This window comes from Colletotrichum navitas (genome assembly GCF_030913465.1).
Source record: "Colletotrichum navitas strain CBS 125086 chromosome Unknown LY79scaffold_57, whole genome shotgun sequence".
NCBI lineage: Eukaryota > Fungi > Ascomycota > Sordariomycetes > Glomerellales > Glomerellaceae > Colletotrichum > Colletotrichum navitas.
Genome location: NW_026850603.1, coordinates 161,409 through 179,574, shown reverse-complemented (window position 1 = coordinate 179,574; position 18,166 = coordinate 161,409). Strand labels below are relative to the sequence as shown.

General features: G+C 52.7%; 4 protein-coding genes across 4 annotated transcripts; 2 read left to right on the top strand and 2 right to left on the bottom strand.

Annotated features, from left to right (window-relative positions):
- Positions 1 to 1,006: 1,006 nt before the first annotated feature.
- Positions 1,007 to 5,460, top strand: LY79DRAFT_521211 (armadillo-type protein; the record flags this gene model as incomplete). Its single annotated transcript, XM_060555326.1, has 8 exons — positions 1,007 to 1,894; positions 1,962 to 2,150; positions 2,201 to 2,666; positions 2,716 to 2,843; positions 2,892 to 3,551; positions 3,603 to 3,745; positions 3,797 to 4,398; positions 4,682 to 5,460. 8 exons carry the CDS (start codon positions 1,007 to 1,009, stop codon positions 5,458 to 5,460), a joined length of 3,855 nt encoding a protein of 1,284 aa, XP_060411302.1.
- A 3,942-nt stretch (positions 5,461 to 9,402) lies between these two features.
- On the bottom strand, positions 9,403 to 10,378 carry LY79DRAFT_562210 (uncharacterized protein). The gene is made up of 2 exons (XM_060558455.1): positions 10,026 to 10,378; positions 9,403 to 9,965 (listed from the first exon to the last, which is right to left on the bottom strand). Exon 2 carries the CDS (start codon positions 9,931 to 9,933, stop codon positions 9,655 to 9,657), a length of 279 nt encoding a protein of 92 aa, XP_060411301.1. The 5' UTR covers positions 9,934 to 9,965; positions 10,026 to 10,378; the 3' UTR covers positions 9,403 to 9,654.
- Positions 10,379 to 12,678: 2,300 nt separating this feature from the next.
- On the top strand, positions 12,679 to 14,635 carry LY79DRAFT_581990 (uncharacterized protein; the record flags this gene model as incomplete). The annotated part of the gene is made up of 2 exons (XM_060560224.1): positions 12,679 to 12,738; positions 12,818 to 14,635. 2 exons carry the CDS (start codon positions 12,679 to 12,681, stop codon positions 14,633 to 14,635), a joined length of 1,878 nt encoding a protein of 625 aa, XP_060411300.1.
- A 1,033-nt stretch (positions 14,636 to 15,668) lies between these two features.
- Positions 15,669 to 16,162, bottom strand: LY79DRAFT_521096 (uncharacterized protein; the record flags this gene model as incomplete). Its single annotated transcript, XM_060555310.1, has 2 exons — positions 15,669 to 15,933; positions 16,116 to 16,162. 2 exons carry the CDS (start codon positions 16,160 to 16,162, stop codon positions 15,669 to 15,671), a joined length of 312 nt encoding a protein of 103 aa, XP_060411299.1.
- Positions 16,163 to 18,166: the final 2,004 nt, after the last annotated feature.

Sequence of the window (18,166 nt, the reverse complement as noted above, 5' to 3'; positions counted from 1 at the left end):
TACCTAGGTAGGGTAAGCAAAGCACGGACGGATACGTCTCCGATGCCTCGGTGACTTCCTCTTGGTCTCACTTGGATGGGGAGGCGACCAGCGTCGCATTTGCCTACTAAATATGAAAGCGGCTGCCACGAGAATGGTCAAATGAAGGGCGGCTACCTGATAAAGAGGTACTGTACCCAGGGACGGGCACTTTCTCCTCATTCACAGTGTTGCGCTGTCTACCTGCCTCGCCTCGCATGGGTAGACAAGGAGTGGAGGTTCGAAAGGTTAGGCATCACAGGCAATTAGGCCAGGGCCCAGCACAGCACCAGGTACACGGTTCGCAGTGATGCCCCCTGGCCAGCCAGCGGCCAGCGGAGAACGGGCAGCGAGACTTATCCCCACTGTTGGCCTGCCTTAAGCAAGGTACCGACCGATTCACTTCCCGCCGCATTTATTTGCTTCCTCTCTGCTTTGGATGTTGCAAATCATGCTTGTCGATGCTGCTTCTGCTGCTGCTGCTCTTGTTACCGCCGAAATTGCTTCTAACTTCGCTCCTGCTATCCGATCGCGCGTCTACACGACTGCCTGGTCTTGATCTTGCTCTTGCCTCTACCGAATCCCTTCTAATCCCTACATCTCCGCAGCCCCGACCTCTTCCCGTGTGTTGGGGACAGGATCGAAGCAAGCACTAACGGGCGCGCCTACCAACTTGTTTGCTCGTGGAGTAGCAGGAGCTTCAGAGAAGTACTTGCAGATACTTGCACATCCTGTAAGACCTTATCCGCTGTGCTGCTCCTCCTTTTCCAACCGACTGCAGTCTTTCGCTAACTCTTGCATCTGTTTCTTGGGCAGCAGTTCTCACCGAGCCCGTGCCCCCCGATACTGCCTTCCACCTTTTCAACCTCCCGCTGTCGAGTCTCCGCCGAAACCACGTCCAACGTATGACCCAACATTGAGCCAACTGCTGGATAAGCAGCTTTTGAGGCTGGGGTTTCCTGGTGTACTGCGACCGGTCCAGCCCATCATGGACGGACATTCGGTCAATGGCGCATCTGCCACGGGCCAGAGCGCTGCTTCCGTGAACGGCGAGAATGTCGACATCATCTCCCAGGTTCACCAGGCGCTCGAGGTCATACACAGCCCCTACTCTTCCAATGAATCCCGCCGAGACGCCCAGCTCTTCCTCGAGAACATAAAAAATATAGACGAGGCCCCCTTCCACGGCTTCACGCTTGCCTCCAACAAGTCGCAGTCTCCCGTCGTGCGCCACTACGCTCTGTCCCTCCTCGAGCACGCAATCAAACAGAAATGGGCCGAGTATAACGAGCAGCAGTCTATCATGCTGCGCGAGTGGGTATTGGGGCTCTGCCGCGACCTGTCAAAGGACGATCCGCTATACATCAGGAACAAGACGGCCCAGCTGTGGGTGGAAGTCGCCAAGAGATGCTGGGGCTCCGAGTGGATGGACATGGACGAGCTTCTGGTTCGCCTGTGGCAGATACCCGATTCTGCTGTTCATAAGGAGCTCGTTCTCTTTGTGCTCGAGACACTGTCTGACGAGGTGTTTAACGGCGACGACGCTGTCGTAGCCATGCGCGAGGGCGTACTCAGCAGAAGCTGTGTCGAAGTCTTCACCCCGGCCCCTGTCTTGAGAGAAGCCTTCCCCAACAGAGCCGCTGGCCCCGAGGTGCGCTTCGGGGAAGAAGGGTGGCTTAGCAGGGTATCTGAATTTCTCAGTCATTGCCTCAACGGAGACGCCCAAAACAACGACCAAATCCGCTCTTGCGCCGTGAAATCCTTGTCCGTCTTCTATTCCCTGATGCCCTGGGCCATTCCCAAGTCTGTCGCCGTTGCAAATTGCGTTCCCGTCATGTGCAGAGCCCTTGCGACTCCAGAAGTCTCTGTTCAAAAGGTAATTACTTGGAACTTCCTCCATCAGTCTGGTCAGTTCGAGACGGGCACTAGCTTACCTGCAACAGGCCGCACTAGAAGCTCTGCATGCACTCTACTCTCGTTCGAACTTCTCCGAGCAAGAGTTCAAGGACCTCGTCGCGCCCCTGTACGATGCTAGCTCGGTAGACCTCCTAAAGAGGCTCTTTGAATGGTCGGCCGTGGATGCCGAGGACATTGACGAAGACAAGTACCAATTCGGCAAGAAATTCTCAGAAGTATGGAGTACGACATACTACAATGTGCAATATGCTTACTTTGGATGTAGATGCTATCTCTGCTTGGTAACTACCTCGACCGAAGGTTCTCTGCCATACCGACAAACTCAGACGTTGGCGGCTTTCTCAATCTGTTGCTGCTCACTGTACAGAGTCAAAGTCTCATCATAGCAATTCCTGTCCTGGCAACCTGGACTCGCCTCCTGAACAACAGGTTGATCGGACAGAGCCCGGCCAATAGCCATCTCGTTGGCCCGCTTCTTGAAGTCTGTGGCTCTCGCTTGATCAGATACGAGAATTTGCCTGAGGACACTCAAGACCCCACGTTTTTGTTCCTCATGGAGGATACCGACACCGTCCCCGAGAGGCATGCTTTTCTCGGCAACTATAGGAGGTATAGCACTCAGGTCATTGAGACTATTGTCCAGCTGAAGCTGTCTGAGGCAGTCTATCATGTTCTCGGCCAGGCAGAGCAGGTTTTGCAGCGTCTGTATGATGACAGCCCGCCTATGGACAGTGAGTTTATGCATATCTCGGTCCCAAAAGCCAAAAGCTGATCCTGTAGTCACGAAATACGTCAAGCATTCCATGCCGGTTTTACGTGTCGATGCACAATTTACCGTCATTGAGGCCGCGCTCAAGGGCTACATGAAATGGAGGGCAAGCACCACTCAACAGAGCCTGCCAGACTATGTTTGTCACAATTAATTCTCTCGTTCAGGATGATACTAATAATCCCAGGAACAACAGCGTGCCGCCTTGGAGAGAGACCTAGAATCCTGGTGCACCAAACTCCTTGAAATGAAGTTTGAGGATCCCTTGATCCGAAAGAGGGTTTTGCAACTCTTGGTAGCCTTCTCGACCACAGCGCTCGACAAGAACCCTGGATTCATGCTCAAGGTCCTTGAACACATTCTCATGACATGGCCCGCCCCTCAACCGGAGCATCGTGCCTTCAATGAGGCCATCAAAGACTTCCAGTCCGAAAGCATGGTGGAGTTGCAGAGGCTCGCGTCAAAGGTCCCCGATCACTTGCTTGCCGTGTACGATCAAATAGAGGCACGGGTGAACGATATGATCTCATCTGGCACGTTGGACGAGAAGCGCCAGATTGCTTATCAGAGTTTCCTCTTCATCATCATTCACCGGGCTTCCAACATCGACCCTGCCATTCAGGCTCAGCGCTTACAGGAATTCATCAAGCCTGTCACGTCTTCTTGGCAGAACCAGGAACTTAAGAATTCACTCTCATCTTATTCAGGCTTCTGCGAGTTGATGGCTCTGGACAAGGCCAAGAGGTATCTCATGAGCCACCGCGTCCACGAGGTCAGAGACTGGGGTTCCTGCGAACTAGATGCCGAAGGCCTGGCTTTGCAGAGTGAGCTGGAAGAGAGACAAAAGGTAAGTGTCTGTCCAAAATTCACAAGGCCCGAAATGCTTACTTGTTTGAAGATGCTACCGCTTCGCCCTACGAAGTCTTTCCTCTCGTTCTCAGTCGAGAAGTTGGAGAAGTCGTCTAATCCATTTCAGATATCGTATCGCTTGTGGAATGATAGCTTTCCCGTCATTCTGCCCGATCTTTTACAGTTTCTCAGGTAAAGATGGCCCGCCGAGTGTAGCTTTACATTGACTGACCGACTGCATAGCCATGCACACGCATCGCACAACCCGGATAACTGGACAGAACTACCTGCCGAAACTCGCTCTGTTGTTGGCAATGTACTCAGTGACCGATTCTGGCAAGCGGGCATCTCAGAGGGCAGCAAGGACGAGTTTTATGCTCGCGTCATGGACAAAAAAAATACACTCGAAGGGCTCGCTTCGACCATTCGTGGATCTGTAAGGTTTGTTAGGGAGACCTGTTACGCCATCATCTACTGTATGAGCCGTTTGGAGATGCAGTTCTACGGGTTCAGCGAGCTGCCTGGTCCGCTTGCGCAGGCCCTTTTTCAGAACTCTTTCCATCTCTCGGCACACCAGCAAATCAACCTCCTCAATCTTGTAAGATACCTGGTGGATGACTGTCCATTGGAGCAACGAGAACACTTCCTCCCCCCACTGCTGGCAGCTTGTTTCCAGCAGATGGATGCCAAGATCAACGCGGAATGGGAGAACCTTGAGCGCCAGCAAGCTATACAGGCTGCGGCAGATGCACTCACAGAGGAGATGAAGTCCGAAAGTATCTTGCGCCAGGTCACGTACACTGCGGTGATCATGGTGGCGGATTTCTTGGACCCCACGAAGAGGAGTAAGTCTTATCTCTTCCACACTGGATTTATCCTAGATTTTATGCCTTGTTCTTGTTTCTTCACACCAACTCATCCAAATCCTGTTTCTTCCTCTACTTGGTGTGAAGCCCCCGAGCGACCCTGTCTATCTACCCTGCGTCTAGTATTCCCGCTTCTCATTCTTGCCATTTTCTCAAGCATCTTGGCTCAAGAAGGAACAAAGGGGGCGCATGGTACATATGGTTCACATGTTACCGGGCGGGGGTATAGTAAACCGCAGCTTTGGGCTAATGCATGATCTAGATCCTTCGCTGTTGAGAACGCAGAATGGCCACGGACAGCCACGGAAATACCCATCGCTTAGGAAGTTCTGCTTGATGCAGTCAACCATCGTAGAGCCCCTGCTGCTCTTTTGCACCCACGCCATTCGCATGCGAGATACTCGGTGCTGTAGCATAATCTTGCGAGTGTTCCGCTCGATTGTTCCGGACTTTTACTTGGCGGAATCGCTTTCGCCAAAAGCCATTCCGCAAGATGGGCTTGAGGCAGGACCGCCTAACCGGGACCCTCATCTTGACACAACGCCAATTTCCCCAGAGGCAGCCACCGCCATCAGAGAATACATCGCATCAGATGTACTCCGGGCCTGCATCAGCTCCTTCCATGAACCATACTTTGTAGATCTGCAGAAGGATCTGGCCTCATTGATTGCAGCTATTTTGGTTTATTACAGCCCAGTAACCAGCACCCCTCGGGACGTGCTCATGTCCCTGCCTAACATCAGGCAAGCGGACCTTGACAGGCTGAACGAGTTCTCTTCTAAGCCGGCATCTCACACCCGTCAACAGCGTGCGTTGGTACTTGATCTCCTCAAGGACCTCAAGGGTGTGAGCATCGCTGAGATGGGAAAACTCCCAAAGACCAGCAGTTTCGGACGAAGCAAGAAGTCGAACCGCAGTAAAATGGCTCAGGAGTTCATGACGCCTGCTAATGAGACAAAAACGCGGGGTGGAGGAGTTGCCGACGCAGGACGGGCAACGCCAGACGCTCTTGAGGGAGTGGCTGATTTGTTCGAGGGCTAGGGTGACTTGTTGCCAACCTTGCGGAGGAGCGGATTCTTTGCAAAGGGCCTGCTTACACAGGTGGGCCCTTCTTTGAAGCCTGTATTTCTCCCGACTCGTACCGCTCCTCTAAGGTACAGGCAGGGTTACGATCAGAAGCCTCCCAAGCGGCCGTGGATCGCCATATTCGAGGTATGGAATTCAAGAGCTATGCCCGCCCAATTGAAAGATCATGCCAGCAGGCATGTCAGCTGGGCTATGGCTCAGGGGCAGGATGGCGTAGAAGTAGCATAGAGACATACCACGGGCTAAATGGGCAGGTGCTGATATTTCAGTCCAGGTCTGAAGGATATAAAAAAAGATACCAACGTTTTCAAAGCGCATCCTGATTCTTCATCGTGCTGCCGGCCTCTTCGAGCCCTAAAGCATTTGTGCCTAGTGCTTCTTGTCCATATATTTATGCGGAGAGATACAAATGCCAGACACGCAAGTTTCGCTTTTCCGACAGTACCACCGGTCGTTGATATTCCCTTAATCTAAGTCTCGAGAATTTACTGATCTCCAGTCAGAGCGAAATAGCAGGGGGTAGAACGGCGCCGTAGGTTCCGCATAACCAGTAGTCTTTAGAGAGAAGTTCAAATCAATAAGCTCAATGCCCACAGACATACCAGGATAAAAGTCTGCAGGCATTGCCCTTTGCCCTTTCAAGCAGCACTCGCTATTATAATCACCCGATAGCAAACGGGGGCTAAGATGGGACAAATCAGGTAAGTGCCAGTGCATGCTACATGTACATGGTAAGAAGACAAGTCCTCAAACGTTTCCAGAGTCATACAACTTTTGGCAGGATTGGGCGGGATGTGTTTGACTGGTTGAATCAAAGGTGGAGGGGGTGGGAAGCATGCCATCCGGACCCCAATCTTCCCTCCAGAATCGCTGCACGGCCGATTTATACATTTAGACAACAATGACTGTCGCAGGACTGGGAGCCATGGATCTCAAGTCTATTTAGTTATTTGCTTACTTCCATTATAATTATTAATGTGTTGGATTATATACAAGTATAGAGGCGAAAATTCATGAAAAGAGCGAGAAGCGAGATTTATAGTCTGTGTGTGTTGACCAATCTCGAACTCGGCACGGGATTGGGACAAACCATCTCTCAGGAACAGAGGAGGCATGCGCTTGTGACAAGCCAGTGTAACAAGAAGTGTATATTTCTGTTGCTACCTTCTAGTCATCGAAGCCATCCATCCGCTCGGAGGACGTGTTTACCGGGTGAAGGAGAATATCAACCTGCTGCACCTACCTGCTTCCCCTCCTGCCCCTGTCTCTGGCCGAGTCATTGACGAGACGAAAGTGCGAGACAAGAAAGGCAGGTCAACGCCATGGCTAGCCACACCTACACGCCGCAGGAGCATCATTCTTCTCAGTGCTGACGGAAGGCTATGTAGTAAAGGCGGTTCGTTGCCGAATGAGCACCGTGCCTGTATACTGCCTGTGGTGGTCCCCGTTCCATCCCTGAAGGAAACATTGCCCTCGACTTCGGTGTGGTCCAATATCGTCCCATCGAGTCGAGTTAGTTTGGAAAAGGTATCACTCCGCGATTCTGAATTGAAATACGTACAAAGACAATAATTGAGTTGTTTGCGAGGGAAAATTGAATATGGTATGACGCTGGCTTCCCGTTACAAAAGCCCAATGTCTAAGACCGAACTGCACCAACTGGGCCACCAATGTATGTGTCATGAAAGCCTACCGTACGCACTGGTAAAATCCGGACAAAGCTAAGAAGCCCGCTAACGGTAAGGGGTATCGTGGCTGCTGTAAGGAGTATAGTGTGCTGGCAGAAACAGGGATCTGTATATATCACTTTTCTTACGTAACAGTTGTGTTTCTACTAACGGCAGGCTGGCTAGTGGGCAACAGAGGGTAGAAGGAGTGACCGCCTTCTATGTCGGGACTAGCGTGGCTGAAATCCACTAGCCGTTATAGGACATCTGCTAGCTTTCTCTGGCTAGCGGGCTTTCTAGCTTTGTCCGGATTTTACCAGTGCGTACGGTAGTTGTTCCGCCACTGACAATCTGCATTTTGGGGGGCACTCGGGTTGGAAAAAAAAAAAAAAAAAAAAGGCCGGTCGTTCCTACACCCACCTACTAACAACACTACTTCTACTCTTTCCCCTTCGCACATAGAATAATCTTAGAAATATGTAATCTTCACAAACAGGGTGATCCAGTGCTAAAAAGACTGTTTTACGTTATTAGAAGCCATAGCGGTATGACAGACTTCTAAGATACACGTACTGTTGTGTTTTGGCGATGTGGTTGAGACCGGCCATTTGTTTAGAACCCGAGTGGGGGGTCATGTACAACTGAGAAAAAACCGGCACGACTGATAGGTGTGACGGAGGGCCACATCAAGGGACGCACTGCATCAACAGGGCCCAATGAATCAGGTGCTGGGACCCAGTGAGCCAACTCGTCCATCGATGCGAGAAGATGTAACCTGAAGTGAGTGACAACTGATCGTCGTAGACCAGAGTGAGACAAGTGTCCTGTAGGGTGCAGGCAGGAGTAGGTACTGCGACGCGGTGTGCTGGATTATGGGATGATGCATGCAGAAAGAAGCAGTGGCATCGGCAGATGGTCAGGACACTAAACCAATTGACTGCTGATTTGACCCAGTTCCCCAAAACTTGGTCTCTCATTCACATGGGAGAAGCTGGTCAACGCCGACGGGTTGAAAGGCCTAGTCAGCCACAGGTCTGCACAGGCTTAAGCAGAGCACCAGCTGTGCAGATGCCCTCTTGACAAGCGTTTTCTCCCTCGCAGTGACCTGAGCTGATGACAAGTGCATAGGTACTCACCTACGGAGCATCTCAGTGAAAGGCGGTTAAAGAATGACTGTCCTAGAGCCAGTGAGTGTGCTTTGCCAACTGAAGCACCAGAGCAGGATAGGTATGAAGCTTTATGATAGCCAAGTGCGGTTCACTGGGCTAGACCAGCCATGCCCAGTTACCATCGCAGGCTGAGGACATTGTGATGGGGTGGGTTGGCTGAGGAGACATCGACATCCATGTACCAGTAGTCTTAGTTGAGGTTGTGCCGGTGGTCTGCTTCCCGTGTTGTTAGACTCTCGGGTTTGCGAGCACCTGAAGGAGACCTGGCGGCGGATTGCACCCGGTGAAATGGAAAGGTTGGGGGAATTGTCAGTAGCCAGCAGCGGCGGCGGCGGCGCAGTCGTTTATGTAACATTGTATGCCTCGTGAATGGCCTCATGGGAAGTGGATACAGCCACAACTTGTCTCAGTGAGGCGGCAAAGCGGACGACTAACCGATCCCTTGGTACACTACCAGGCGTACCTCTCAATGACTGTCTCACATGAATCCCCGTCCTGACCCCGTTCGAGCAGGCGTCTGAACTGGGCATCATATCACCAAGGGAAGCGGGAATGGATCATGAAGAGCATGGGGGTCCATGACTGTAACGTGATGGAATAACCTGGTGTAAGTACCCGTCACTCATCATCGCCGTTGTCGCACCAAGAGGGGGATTGAAGAAAGTGGACGGAAACGAGAGGCTTCGAAAGACAGTTAACTGGGTTTCTTGTGTCCCGTACGCACTGGCGCAGTGGTGCACTGGCGCAGTGGTAGCATCAACCCAGCCAGTTCCGACAAGGAGGTTCCAACTGCAAGATTCGTCGAAGAGTGGGGCACATGTGCCCCTTACCTATCTAGGTAGTTTACCAGGCAGATAGGCAGATATCTGTACATACTTACAGGTACATTAAGTACCTTACCACGGGGTGCCTCACAGCGGCCGCTTCGCGAGGTCCGTGTGTCGAGGTCCGTGCGGCGCTCCCACCCGATGACATGTAGCCTCCAAAGGTTCTTTCCATGCGGGCGGTCAGGTCAGACAGGCGCTAAGGGAAAGTTTGTTTCCCACAAAACCCAGTTGGACATTCAACGACGGCGTTTCCGGAAGCCAGAAGAGTTTCTCTGTGTCAAACAGTCTGCGCGTACTATCAACTAAGGGGGGCACGGAGAGGAGCTTTGACCGGATGCCAGAGCCGAACAAGCACACAATGGGTGGTGGGTGGATGGGTGGGTAATTGATAGTCACGGGTGGCATCTCTCTTTTGGTCTGCACTGGGTAGGGTTGCCAACCCATCCGTTACGTGTAGATTAGGTGCGCTGCCGTGCCTTTGGCTTTCTAAGCATCCGCGTTAGGCCTGGCAAGGGGAGCTTGCCAATGTGCCATGTCGTTTTGGGGCGTTTCCAGCCTTCCATCATGTTTGCTTCTTTGTCGAGCCATCATCACCGAGACATGTAGGGGCCCCCGACTCAAACAAGTTGATCCCCCTCCCCATCCCTGATAGCCCGGCTTGGCCTCGTTTTGTCCTGTCTTGGATGAGATTGCCTTCTTTGCCCTGCCTTTGGCTCGCCTGTTTTCTGCATTGCCACGGTTTATTGATAAATCAAGAGGGGACATATCAACCGCCGTGAGTTTGTGAGGGGACTAAGGTCCGCATCCAAGTCGGATCTTCTGTCCATCTTGGCCCTCATGCTGACAGGCAGACACAGACAGATAAGACACCCATCTATTACCCTCTAGCAGTAGTGTATACATACTACCTACCTTACCAACCGTACGAATGGAACCGCAAACCCAACTGGCGAATGCACGTACCCACCCACCGCTGGGATCGCGGAGTTGCCCGTCGTTGCCGCTGTTCATTTTGAGTGTGCGGTGAAACCGTCCAAAGACCAAAGACGGCAGCGCTAGTCCAACGCCGTCGAGGCAGGGCTGCCGACTCGCTCGCCGCCACCGACCAGAACTCTGGAGACTGGGTCAGACATCCAGAACTCGTATCTGACGCATGCAGCCAGAATGATATCAGCCAACGCTTATAGGTTGTTGTATCCGTATACCGTACTGATGCCGTGCACCTACCGCCCCCGGTTTCTTCGGTTCCCCCTCAAAGGCCATGCTGCCTCTTTGTCAGCAGACCAGACGCCCCTCAGCAGCCATACACCAAACTACTTGTCTTGATTGAGGGGCCTCCGCCTTGGCTGCTGCCTCAAGTCTTGGTTAGGCTAACAAGTCCAGATGAGGTGGTGGTCCACAAGGCTCAGATCGCCGAGGCCGGGAAACACAGCCCAAACCAACGGCAACGGCAAGGCAAAACAACACAATTGGCATGTAGGTACACTGTTAGAGTAGTGTGTATTGTGCCTAAGTAGCCAGTACCTACAGCACACTACCTAGGTAGGGTAGGTAGGTAGGTAGCTGAGGACAAGGCATAGCATGGAGGTTGTGGCGAAAGCATGGCAGGCGCCATCTGAGCTTCGAGAGACTCCATCGGCTTTGTTCCTCCCCAGTTCTCGATTCCCGGGCGCATTCTAACGTACATGAAGCGTACACGTCACGTACCTTACACCCACTAGTGTTAGGTACAAACACATCCAGGTAGGTGCTGGGCAGACTCGGCCGGGTTCGCTTCCCCTCGCGAGAGCTGCTGCCAACACTCAGTTACCTCTAATTCCTCTTGCTGAGGTGAGTGATCGCGTGTACTACCCTCAGAAAACATGCAGCCAAAACCTCCATTCAACTGCCGAGTGGAACAAATGGGCTCTCAGCAGCAGCAGCGGTGCCTGCTTCTCTGGTGTCTCTCCCCCCCTGCACTATCCTTCTCTTCGGCCACTGACGTTTTGTCTTTAAGTGTCGCATCTGCATGTCCGATGTCCGCAGCCCATCGTCAAAGCGGCTGGCTGCCCTGCTGTTTCTGTCCCGCCCCCGCCCCCTGTTCTGGTGCATCCTCCTGTCCAGCCCAAGCCCCTCATCCCTGTTCACCCCCACTCCCCACCTGTGGCTAAGAAGCCGTGAAAGCCCCTCACCCATTGTTTCCGCCTACCCGTCCTAATGAAGGTAACGCAACGCCCCTGATATTGGCTAGCACAAGCCAAAGGCATCATAGTAGGGCACGTCTAAATCGGTGGGGATATGTCCCAGATCTCCATTGTTCATGGTGACTTCTTCGTCTTCTTCTTCTGCTTCTTCTCTTATCAGTTCGAAGAGGGGTATCTGCAGGATTGACCAGTGTCTCGAGAGGAACTACACCCTTTCCAACCGGGAGCTCTCTATTTCCTTAACACGGTACCTATTACAAGAAGACCAGCAAGACCATACCGTGTACATGATAAATCCAAAAGAGACGTGCCCACTCGTGCCCTTGTCTTGGGCGGCATTTCCCGTCTTTTTGTGCCCCATCTTGATCACAGAAACAACGGACACAAGCGCCCCGCCCGACAAAGTGATACAAACAATTATAACTGTGTCCAATCACCCGCTCGCTCTACCTTGGCCTTTCTGTTGTTGCTGAACCCCAATTTCTCAACCCGTCCATGTCCTTCGCCGAGCGCTATTACCTCCTGCAACATCAATCCCATCTTGACACTTCAGGACCAGGACCATCCTGGATCGTCTAAACAACGGTCAACCCCGGACGTGCTAGGGGAAACAGGGCCTGTTGAGACTCCCGACTGCACCGAGTCTCAAACACCATCGGCGTGGCTTGGAAGTCTTTCATCTATGCGCTTGCCGGCCACTACCTGACTTTCTCTTTCCTATCTTCGTTCCTCTTCCAACCCTTCAAATCTCCATCTACGCTTGGAGACTACGCATAGGACAATCTCGGTCTGTTCTTGTTGGTACCTAGTCACAGGCTCTACTGCCATACGTTGACTTCGCGAAATCGACGAGGCAAACACTGGTTCTGCCCCTGGCTTCTTGTCGTATCTTTCCACATTGTTGTTCCCTCCATCATCTTAACACGAACACGCGGCTCCCGGACCCGACACTTGGTTCCAAACACCCACATGGTCCCACTGGCTGTTTCCCCTCCCCCCAGGTTGAGCAATTGTCGCCTCCGCACTCCGAAATAAACCGGTTGCCTCCGAGTTTCACATCCTAGCCGTCTTGACCAAAACACCGCCAGTCGATCTTCCTCGCTCACCCTGATCGACCGTCAGCCTGCCTCATCATACTCTAAACCGCCATTGAATAACTTCACAGCTCTTTCCACTGAGCGAACCTCCCGGCTACCTTTTGGCTCCATCTTCGCCAGGTCGCATCTTATAGACGCCCGCCCGCCATTCTTACTTCAGCTACACGGCTCGCTAGTTACAAAACACCCAACTCGGCACCGCATTGATAAATTCGACTCGAATCGAAATCATGGTTTATTGCGGAAAGCCCTCGAGGGGCTGTCAAATGTGCAGGACTCGCAGGATAAAGGTAAGAGAAATTTGAGATACCGCAACAAACGAGGTTGCTTGGCAGACGGGAACTGCCTACTGACAAAACTTCTGCGCAGTGTGACGAGACAAAGCCTACATGTAATCAATGCGCGAAATCCCGTCGCCAATGCCCTGGCTACAAGGACGAATTCGATCTCGTTTTCAGGAATGAGACAAAAGCGACAGAGAGGAGGGCTCAGAAGGCAAACCGCAAAGCACTTGCCCAGAAGGGTAAAGACATCGAGTTGCCCACGTCTGGCTCTGACAAGAGCATCTCGCCCATCTTAAAGCAAGAGTTCGATCCGACTATGGTGGTCCTTCCTTGCTTGGACATTCCCGTGGAACAGATGGCCAGCTGCCACTTCGTCGCCAACTACGTCCTACTTCCCAGACAGGGCAGCACTCGTGGCTTTATGGAATACTTGTTGCCGCTCCTCAAGGTCGAGCAAGGGAACCGGCATCTGCAGCATGCCTTCAACGCGTGTGCACTCGCATCACTGGGAAACCGACCCAACGCTCTGGCAACTGGACTGAGTGAAAAGGCCTTGGGACACTACACCAAGGCACTGGCCGAGACGCATATCGCGCTCAAGGACCCTGACCAGTCGAAGTCGGACGCTACTCTAGCTTCTGTCCTTATGCTGGGCCTCTTCGAAAATATGACTGCTCGCCAAATGGGCATGTTCGCTTGGGGTTCGCACATTGAAGGCGCCATCCAGTTGGTCAAGGCACGCGGTCGCAAGCAACTCCGGACCAAAACCGGCCTGCTTCTATTCATCGCTGTTCGGACCCAAATGATCATTCACACTCTCAGTACGGGCACAGCACCTATTATGGGCGTCGAGTGGTGGCTTAGTGACGCTGTTAAAGACGAGTCCGCTGCTCATTGCCAGAGACTCAATATTAAGACGGCTGAGCTGCGCGCCGAAGTCACACGACTGATGTCGACCGTGGCCCGAAGCCCGGAGAACATCGACATCATGCTAGACATGATTCGCCGGGCACAAACCGTCGATCAAGAGCTTGTGAACTGGATGAAGAACACGCCAGACTACTTTCAATACACGACAGTGGCATGGGAGGATAACGTTCCCAACGGAGACTACGCCAAGGCCGAAGTGTTCCCTGGTCGGGTGGATGTATACCAGGATTTCTGGATTGCCAGTGTATGGAACATGGCAAGGGTGTCCCGTCTCATCCTCGCCTCGGTCATTGTTCGCTGCGCCGCTTGGGTCTGCTCTCCGGTGGACTACCGCACGACGCCTGAATATGCAACGGCGGCGCGTACTTGTGTGGACACCATCAGCGACATCATCGCATCAGTACCATATCACTTGGGCTGGCACCTAAAGAGACCGGAACTCCTTGAGAGAGCGAACATTTCGGGCTTCGCCTGTGGAGTAGAAGAATCACAAAAAGGTCTGCCTGGATACTTCCTAACCTGGCCCTTAGCATGTTTGCATGGCCAGGACTACACCACAGATGCTCAACGAGCCTGGGTGGTCGGACGCTTGAAGTTCATCGGTGATGAACTGGGCGTCAAGTATGCCCATATCCTGTCACAGGTAAGCCACAAGAATCATTGCCACGTCAAGAATCCTAACCAACACACGCGGCAGATGCAAGTCCGCATTCCCTCAATGCTCATCAGGAGGGACGGCCTGATGGCCACGCCTTACCCGCAAGCGCACAATTTTGAGAAGCTATTGTCTGCGAGGCTTGCGCCACCATCGGCAGGCTACTCGATGAACCCTTTGCAACAGCGCGAGGCTATGCAGAAAGAATTAGTAGAGAAACACAAGGCTGAACTGCTCGCCAAGGCCACCGGGACTGCTGGGCAGGCGGGACAGTGGGTGGTACAAAACTGGCTAACGGTGCGGCCTGGGGCCCAGTGAGCTTGCCCACGGGAGCTCGGCTTGTATGGACACCCTCTGGATGGTGGGAACACGATATGTCGACAGGAGTTCTACAAGGTTGTTAGTCATCCGAACCCCTGTGGCGTTCGTTTCGACAATGATGATAAGGGCGGAACGGAACGGGAAACAAGAGGGAAGTATGCGGGCATTGACGTCGCGCAGCCTCGGAGACGAAGACGGGGCAAAGCAAAAGAACAAGAAGAAGGGAAAAAAAGAAAGAAAAAAAGAAGAGAAATCCCGGAATACGGCTTCCTAGGCCTTGCGTTGGGAACGGTCACAGCCAACTGTTGACGTTGGAGGGATTTGATACCACGGCGTTGGATTGTATTTTTGCTGGGTTCACAGTTGAAATTCATCTTACGTATCATACATTCCGATCGTTACCAAAAAGCATCTGTTGTTGCATCAGAGACATACCTAACCCAGTCCACGTGTCAAGGAGCAACGATTATACGGACAAAGCAGCGTTTATGTGTGCAAAGCTAGCTTGGAGGTCATGTCCAATGTCTTTTTCCATTTGATCTGTAATCACTTGCAAGTATGAAACTCAGCCCGAGGATACAGGTGTAAGCGGCTGGATCCGTCTCTGGCCGCCCGCTTGTCGCCCTGTCTGCCCAGAAGCAGCGGATTACACACACGCACACTCGAGCAATAACCTTGACCACGCCAAGACCGCCCAAGCCTACATGGAAAATGTGCCGGCAAGTGCCATCCCAACCCTGGGGGCAGTTCGGCGCTCGAGCGATGCACGTTGCCCATTTCCCCTCTCCCGCCATAACCATTGTAACCATCGCAGGCTCTGCCTAGGTATCTCTATGTCCGCCTGCCCACCGCGTGCGCTCGCTTGTGAGTTTCGTATCTCTTCCGCCACTGTATGCAGAACCAAGAGCCGTTCTTCCGTCGCGTTGTTCTCGATTTTCTTCTTCGTCTTCGCGCTCTTCGCTATTGAGGTGCTAGTAAAACTCGCTCCCTAGTCGAGACTGGCACACCAAAGGGGGATGTACGGCGCCCACTACTTGGTCTTTTTGATCTGGCCAACGGTATTCCCACTCAGGTTCCAGGCCTTGACGACCCAGCTCTGAGTCTGGTCGACATAGTTCTCGGTCGAGGTGTGCCTGACGCCGACCCTCACGCCATCTTTAGTGAAGACAACGTTCTTCTTGCCCATGCGCTCCGAGGCCGACTCCTGAATCTTGGTGACGGAGATGTAGACCTGCCAGAGCACCCAGGCAACGCTCGCAAGGAAGACGACGGTGATGATGAGGGGGAGGACTTGACTGCGGGTTGCGAAACGTACACGGGTCAGCGTCCTACGTCTCAAGAATGATATGTGCTTGTTGCATGGCATGACACACTTGGGGGGGGGGCAGATGGAGAGGGATTCGTTATGCGACGCGCGCGAAGTTGGCCCTTACTGCGCATCCGTTTCGATTGTTTTGTAGCTCGGGATGTCTCTCACCTAATAGTCGAAGGAGGCGGCGGATGCGCTTTCTTACCCCACGCCATATTTGAGATTCAAGTTACGGAGGTTGTAGGGCTCGATCAAGGAACTTCAATGTCTTGGGGAAATATCAAGCTCGAGGAAAGGAAACGAAACTGGCAACAGCGTCGATATCGAGGGGTAGGGTGGAAGGAAGATCGGCGGAGAGACCCAGACCCAAAGTAGGCGAAGGCGTGGGAGGGGATTGTAGTGTAAAGGAGGAGGGGGAAGGGGGGAAAACTGGTGACGGGCGAGACGGGAAGCTAAGGTAAGTGAGGATGTAGGTAGTGTATGTAGCTTGGTCAGGTTGAAGAAACAAGCAAGCCAGGACAGTGCGGTCCGGGTAAGACTTTGCGGACAAAACCTAGAGACGAAAACACGAACAAGAGGAAGTGTATTAATCAAGGCAATGCAAGATAAGATGATCGAGGTATGGGCATTCGATAAAGCAAGGCGAGGCAACCTATATGCTTTACAGCAAGTAGGTATACTACACTACCTCTGTCCTCCCACGCTCCCCAAGTTCCTAGATATGCTTATATTATACACCATCTACCTATCTCACCCGCCTAGGTTACCTACTCCGGGTTCCCTCCTCAAAAGGTTAAATGCCCAAGACTTTGAAGTACCGTCGCGTATGCACATGGATGAATGCGCATCACAGGGCAACCAGCGGAATCGCGACGACACGCAATCGCGCAAAGGGCCCAGTGCTCGGCGCAGGGGAGTTTAGGTGGCCTAGTGGGTAGTCTTGTGGAGACGCAGGGCCTCAAGAAGCTGAAAACATGGACGGAAGGTGCCACCATCCGTCCTAGTGTTTCTTTTTGGGTAATGCCAAGCACACCGGTAGCCCCGCTCGATGCTGGAAACAACGGCACATCCATTGGAGGGGGGCGGGGCATTAAGTGCTGGTTACATCCGATTTTCACATTTGGTGTTGGAGGCCTTCTTGAGTTCCTGGCTTCGCAGAGGATGTAGCAACCCACGCTCGATATGTGAGACACAACAGTCTAGGAACCGACCATTCATTAGTTCCGCCCGTCTCGTGGCGTTCGAATCTTGCCATGTCCACGAAACCCACACCAGTGGCAACTTCCAGTATGAGAAGACTTGTTCTAAGAGCTTCATCGGGTGCCACAGCCACAATCACGGAATGCAGTGCCGCCGAAGGAGGACAATGTAACAAGCCCTAACTTAAGGCCCTATCTACGTTAAGGGGTTTGAGATGAGAGAAACCTTGCTCTCCTCGAACCCCTCGGGTATTCCTCGCCTATGGTCTAGGATGACGACTAACGGGTTCATTCTTCGGTTGCTTGGTCGTTTGCTAAGCCCTGGGACGGTTGTTCTGTGCCGACGGTTTCTCGGCGTCTCTCACCTCCACTTTTCACACTCAGGTCAAGCCCAAGTGATTGGACGCTTTCCAGAAAACTAGATAGACAGGGGGAAAGCTTCACCATAAAGATCGAGACAGAATGCTAGCCCGTAAGTCAGGGCACGAGGAGTGATTGTGCTCTGAGTGACTAGCTATGCTAGCACTGCACTCATCTTTCTCAATCTTGGTCCGTGGCTAGGCATACTAATTGGTTTTTTTCTTTTTTTCCTTTTTTTTTTACCACCTCTCTCTTTCTATTCTTCTTTCCATATGGACACGGCTTTATGATCTCCCGGCATCCGGCATCTCTAGCCCCAGATGGACCGTGCACGATAGCTTTCCATTCCAGCCACATGTTTTGAGCCCGCTACCAGCACCAGAAACAAGGCCAACTAAGCCCTGCAGCGCGATAGAGGTGAACACCCACCCGCCCGACTTGAAGCTGGAAGGACTGCGGGTTGAACCATCTGTCCATTCAACTCAATCCCTAGGCTGCTAACTGCATCTTGCCTTTCTCTCCCTCAATCGCAGCCCGGGCTTGGGTATTTTGGTCAGCCTCGCCCTGACACACACGACCGGTCGCCGTCTTCCGTCACCCCTTACCATCTGGCTGCTGTGGACACATCTCTGTTGAGCTGCCTGCTGTCCTCTTCACCCC